Source organism: Cyphomyrmex costatus, unplaced genomic scaffold (genome assembly GCF_001594065.2).
Source record: "Cyphomyrmex costatus isolate MS0001 unplaced genomic scaffold, Ccosl1.0 scaffold264, whole genome shotgun sequence".
NCBI lineage: Eukaryota > Metazoa > Arthropoda > Insecta > Hymenoptera > Formicidae > Cyphomyrmex > Cyphomyrmex costatus.
Genome location: NW_017276736.1, coordinates 142,508 through 149,226, shown reverse-complemented (window position 1 = coordinate 149,226; position 6,719 = coordinate 142,508). Strand labels below are relative to the sequence as shown.

The 6,719-nt window shown below is 33.0% G+C and overlaps 1 protein-coding gene across 1 annotated transcript in view; it reads left to right on the top strand.

The window, feature by feature from the left end:
• The first annotated feature begins 4,206 nt into the window (after positions 1-4,206).
• Positions 4,207-6,719, top strand: part of Rad17 (Rad17 checkpoint clamp loader component) — a 24,324-nt gene continuing 21,811 nt past the window's right edge. The window contains exons 1-9 of the mRNA XM_018540716.1: positions 4,207-4,221; positions 4,366-4,416; positions 4,577-4,970; positions 5,044-5,200; positions 5,284-5,406; positions 5,479-5,657; positions 5,718-5,807; positions 5,875-6,065; positions 6,145-6,263. Coding sequence (XP_018396218.1) covers positions 4,207-4,221; positions 4,366-4,416; positions 4,577-4,970; positions 5,044-5,200; positions 5,284-5,406; positions 5,479-5,657; positions 5,718-5,807; positions 5,875-6,065; positions 6,145-6,263 — 1,319 coding nt within the window. The remainder of the gene's footprint in view (positions 4,222-4,365; positions 4,417-4,576; positions 4,971-5,043; positions 5,201-5,283; positions 5,407-5,478; positions 5,658-5,717; positions 5,808-5,874; positions 6,066-6,144; positions 6,264-6,719) is intronic.

The following is a 6,719-nucleotide window of genomic DNA, read 5'->3' as shown; positions in this document are numbered from 1 at the left end:
TCGGCAGGAGCCTCTAAGATTCTCGGGGGTGAGGATAAGAGATACCAGCTCGACCAATCCATGTAGCTTCGCAGGATATATTGAGCGCATCGCGCATCAACTGTACATAAAACAAAAACAAAAAAGGATACATACTTATATACACATACGCTTATACACACAGAATAAATTGCTAATGAACGTCGGCTTAGGGACTCGGGGAAAAAGGGATTACAATTCGTAATCGGTATGCAAGGGCCTCAAGGGGTCCCGAGACGAGTGATATGTATTGTATGACGCGTGTAGGATGGCTTTTGTGAATGCGGGCGCGTAGTCGACAGAGTTGTAATGTTTGTGAATACATAAAATAAAACGACCAAAAAAACCGAATACTTAGTACTTCGTATCATACCTTCTCTGTCGGAAGATATCCCAGAGAATCCGATATTATAATCATTATTCGCAATAACATTGAATTTCGAAGACCACATCTTGTTTCTTTAGGATTAGATAACTCTATATATTACCATCTTTTTTATATTAACAACACGTTTGTAAAATGTTTTTCTGCTTATCCACAAGAAGTTTGTGTTACAATTTAATGTTATCTTCTGAAAAAAAGGTTTTATATTAATTTTTTATAGTGATTGTATTTACCGATGTCGATAAAATGCTATTGTGATATTTTCGAACTCACGTAATAAGAATGTATTTTTATATATGTATGGAAATTATATTTAAAATACATTATTATTGATATTATTATTAGGAAGAATTTTGCAAGATAACATTATTAAATAAAATTATCAATAATAATGAGACTCAATAATCAAAAACAATAGAAATTAAATAGATTACGAGCCTAAACTAGGATGTAAGATGTTCTTTAATATAAACAAAGGTAAATATCTATTTTAGATGATACCTTACCGATTTCAATGTCCTTTAGATATGTTGTAGGCGAGGTTGTAGGGGAGTGTCCTGAGTGATTGCCCACAAGAATTAAGTGGGGGACGATACTATAGTTTAGGAGATATAATAACTTCCATAAATGAACTGTTGCACATAAATTTCGACTTTCCACGCGAAGCGAAAGCTATCTCACACCAACAAATGGATTATAATAACTTATTTTTATCATCAATAATTAAGACTTAGAAATTCGTACAGTCGCATATTGAAACCTGTTAATAGACTGCGAGAAGTACGTTGACTGTTCACAAAATACTTGTGACTATGTGACTTTGACTTTGTTTACATTCTTAAAGAAATCAGTGCGGTATATACAAACTTCACTATTCGTATTATACCCCTTACATCAGTATTATTTTCTACATATTATATAAGTTTGATTTACTATCTCGGTCTAAACTAATCCATCCCCCACTTAATTCTTGTGGGGAATTCACTCAGGATACCCGCTCCCCTACAACATATCTTAAGGACATAGAAATCGGTGTTACCTAAAATAGATATTTACCTAAACAAATATGCAGTATATGTATAAAGCAGGTATTCTGCTCGTAATTCAAGTATTAATTTGTATATTGCATATTTATTTATATTAAAAAGTATCTTACATCCTAGCTTAGACTAGTAGCCTATTTAATTTCTATTGTTTTTATTATTAAATAATAAATCGTGTAAAAAGAAAGAAATAACATTATTAATTTATTACTTATACTACATATATAGTATAATTGAGTCTTCTACTGGCAACCAATTGTATCATATGATATACATATATGTATAATATATATGACAATAATATATTAATATACATAAAGTATTCGATAACGACATAACCGTAACAATAGCTTAAAATAGATTCTTGAGATTATTTTTAAACGAAAATTCTAATACCAAAATGTCGAGGCTTTAATAGTTTTTGAACTACAAGTACTTGAAGTTATATTGAATCATATCACTTAAAGTTCGCGCGTTTATTCAAATGTTATAACGGAAAATTCAATCGCATCTAATAGCGTTTTCTCTTAACAAGCACTATCGGCTATCAGTGCAATACTCAAAGACAGTGTAGCGTGTTTCCTTGGCTGGTGGTTGGCAAACTCATTCAACGGAAATGTGAAATAGCCGGCAAAATTAAAAAAGTAAGCATTTCGAAGACAAACGGTAAGTAAAGTAGCTCTCTTAAACGAAAAAGACTTTGATATATTATAATTATATTTTAATACGTTGCACTTGAAATATGTTTCAACAGTTACTATTCAAAAAGTATTCGTAAAATTATAAACGTTAAATTTGTAAGATAAGAAAATCTTGTGTTTATGCATAATATCTAGGGAACATCTTTACACAAGTGTCAACAGTCATTTCTAAGGTTCTTTTGCACGGCTACAGCCAATATAAAATTCCCTTATAATCTCGATATTTTGATGTTAGAATTTTTATTTCAAGATGATCTCAAGAATTTACCTTTAAGCGTGTTATGTTTTTTAGCGAACACTGTGTGTGCGTGTGCGTGTGCGTGTGTGTGTGTGTATACGCCATTTATTTATACATATACAGAGTGTCCGTCCATATAAATATCCGAGAAAATTTGCAGTCAAATCAAGTATTAAAGTAATAAATTTTGGATTCGAAGTAATTTTGAACGTGGTTTGAAATGTCAATGAAAGGTTGAAGAAGAAAACAATGTTTTTTTTCATAGAACATTTATTATGATTTTGATTGCAAAATGCTCCCTACTATACAAATATACTAAAAAATTATAGATGTCCATTTAAAAAAAACTGTTAATCTACATAACTCGAAAAGCCATGAGTAGAAAAAAATTTTTTACCTGCACATTGTAGCTGACTCGAAATCGTACAAATTCCTCTTATTAAACTTTCTTATAACTTTTAACCAGTTGCAAGATATTTGCTCGGTCATTTATGGACAAACCCTGTATAATATTTATTTTTGGTTATAATTCTATAATTTTTAATATTTTACAAAATTCTCTCTTGAAATTTTGAATTGTAACGTTTTGTGTGTGTGCGCGCACGTGTGTATGTGCGCTCGCGCGCTCAACGTTGCAAAAAGTAGACTGAAATAATAGAAGTATATATTTCTATTTTTTTTTAATTTCTCTTTTTCTTAAGAGAGAAAATTTTTTATTGAAATAATATTTAGAATATATTAGAAATAAATACATAATATTCAAACAAACAATATTTCTAATAAATAAACATTTTACTGTAATAATTAAGTAATTTTATTTGTTGAATTTGAGATCATTTTTACTCTTCTGAAAGAAGATAAATGAGAATTAAACTATGAAACAAAAAGAAATTGTTTAAAAGACTTTGCGACTCATGACTTTTAAAAATCAAAGAGTTTAATTTACAATTCTAATGTTTATATTAAAAAGAAATAAACTTTGTAGATCTAATTGTACAATTCTTGTATCGGTACAAATAATATTAAAATTGAAGAAAGAAATGGTACTATTAGTAGTAGAATTGAAGTATTATTGGCAATGGGAGTTGTATGGGACAAGCTCTGCGCTTTTTATTTCGCTTACGTCTATACTCCAGCTCTCTTACACCGGAAATACGTTTCTAAACCTATACGTACTCTTACTTCTTAAACCAAGCTTACTCCGTATATTGTAGCATATTGTAGACGATTTAAAGGCCATTCTACAATTATGTAAGTGTAGTTGTAAATGGTTATAGTTGTACAAATTAACCAATCACAGTCAAATACGAAGAAAATGTTCGACTGTGAATAGTCAATTCTTACAACTACAGCCACTTATAAGTACGTTTACGCGATTGTAGAATTGGCTTAAAACATAACATATGTTTTAAGAGACTGAACAACTGATGGGGATATGAATGACATGAAACTGATGCGAAGCAAAACCGATTCAAACTTGTTAAAAATATAATTTTAGGTCTGTTTACTGTGGCTAGACTAGTGTACACTTTTAGAACTTAAAGTGAGATAGGTATATGTTTGATATTTGTAGAAAGCGAGAAAGAGAGTTCTAGTTCAGTCTAGTGCAGGAACAGAAAACAGACCCATATGTGTATAGGCAACCATGCCGAGAAAAAATGTCGGACGCTCCACCGGTGCCGGGACTTGAACTGGTCTTGAGGAGGTCCATACTATAGCAAGCAACCATCTCGCCGGTCACCGCGGACTGCGGAGCTATACAGCCCGACCGATAGGAACTAGTTTTATACCCTATATATGATAAATTTTTATGAAAGAAACATGAATAAATCGAAGGTAAGTATCAAAAATATTTTGACAAATATTATTTAAAGTTGTATTATTTGAGTGAAATTGAAGTAATCTCGCCTTATTTCATCCTAACCTAAAAGCCATTTTAAGTTTGTTTACTTCGCATGTTCCACAATATGCTTATTATAGCTCCTACTCACTCCAATGAGACTCGTCGGAGTGAATAGGAGCTATGATAAGGTAAGAGCATGTTAGAAGGTGTTAGAATATACGATTCCAAAATTTTTTGTTATTCAGCTTCACATTGTGTTTAAAATACAAAACATTTTCTTCTTGATACCTTAAGTATTAAATTTAATTATTCAAGTAATTTAAATAACTCAATTGTGTTTCTTTGCAGAGAACTAACACTTGGTGCGTTCCATCATTTAACTGCGAGCCTGTAAACAAGTCCTCAGTAAAACATACCAATACACTGAAATTAGATAAGACTCTATTTGACAGGTCATTTACACAGAATAATTTCAAAAGGAAGAAACATGAAACTAGCTTATCGAAATTGCTTCAAGCCTGCGAGCCTCAAAGGCTGTCTGAATTGGCAATTAGTAAACAGAAACAGAATGAAATCTCTAATTGGCTTCAGTGTAAGGCATTAAAAGGACAACCTTCAATGTTGGTCCTTACCGGATCTTCTGGTTGTGGCAAAACTGCAGCCATAAAATTACTTGCTAAGGAAAATAGTTTTGATGTTATAGAGTGGATTACACCGGTCGATCAGGCTGAAGATGAAAATAGTAACTATCGCCATTTCAAATTCAAATTTCTTTGCAGTATATAACTTCATTCATAATTTTGAATTATTTTTAGAACATATAATGCGACAAGGAGACAGATTTGAAGATCATCTGATACGTGCAACACGTTATCACACAGTATTAGGTGACTGTTTGAAACAATTGCTCCTTGTTAAGGATATCCCAAATGTCTATCATGAGGATTACAAAAGCTTCTTCACCCTCTTAGAGTAAGCAATACTTTATCACTTTGTAACAAACTGTTCAATACTTTGATCAAACTATTGTGATATATTTCTTTACAAACGCCTAGAAAATATTTCCAAATAGGAAGAGAACCTGTGATATTCGTTTGCACGGAAACTGGCAATTCAAGACTGATGCATACTTTATTTCCACCTGATATAAGAACAAAGTTCGGTATTGACACCATCAAGTGAGTCGGTTATAATTTCTGAAAGTTTAAACGTTAACTCTCAGTTTTAATTGTGATTTATTCGGAATGCAGTATAAATGTAGCCACGGCTACCGCTATGAAGAATGTATTGAAACGGATATCTAATACATTAAATTCAATCGCTGGCAACATGCTATATATCTCTCAACAACACATCAACGAGATATTGTCCAACAGCATCGGCGATGTGCGCAGCGCCGTTCTAAATCTAATTTTTATTTCTCTCAAAGGTATATGCACTAATAATTAAACCAATAAGTATAAATCTGCATTGTTTCTATGATTATCAGTGCCTGAGAAACACCTGAAAAGCGAATGTGGGATACGGCAGGAAACCTTGGGTCTATTACACGGCGTCGGAAGAGTCATAAATCCTAAAAGTAATTGGATTTTACTTCTAGATTTGTCAAACTTTCACGAATTAATCGTGATTATTTAATGTTTTAGGACAATCATATGGCAATTCTTTCAAGTTTGTACATGATCCCGAAGAAATAACGGCATTTTTCCAATCACAGTCAGTGGTGTTCGTCCAATTCCTACAAGAGAATTATCTGAATACTATAAGAACTTTAGAGGAAGCCGCAGCAGCGGCTGATATATTGAGCCTGGGTGATGTCCTAAATTCTGAATGGCGTGTAAGTTTGGTTAAAACATCACTTTTGTTGTGTAAAATTACTGTGATTATTATTATTATTACATTTCATAATACAACAGGATCGGAATTTAAGTAAAGTTGCATTATCGTACTGCATCCGTGGTTTGATGCTGACGAATGAGAAACCTGTAACTAGCTGGAATCCAGTGAGAAAACCGCGGAATGATTATAATAACATGCAAGTATCATAATATACAGGTATCCCATAATTCATTTGACGAATATTGTGGTAGAGCGAACCAAACTGAGACAGAAAGTATGTTTTTACCTGTACTTTTTTACAATTTTTGCAATAGTTAACGAGATATTAATGTCTAAAGATTACAGACACGCGTCCGATTACTATTGCCGAATATGTATGTACGTCCATTGATAACTCGGCGTGCGGACCATGGAGAGCGGTGATAGCATGGCAACGCACGTCAAGCGCGCTACCCGAGTCATGACATTTAGAGGCTCGCGGCGCGGAGCGTTTGTCAGGCAGACTCCATTTCCCGCGCGCCAAGCTATCGATGACGGATATTCGGAGCTTTTAGAAATTAACATCTCAAATCTCATAACGAATTCGGTCGACTTACACTACACTGAATTTAGTGTGTTGCACTAAACTGTATGAGTGCAACACTAAGCCGCG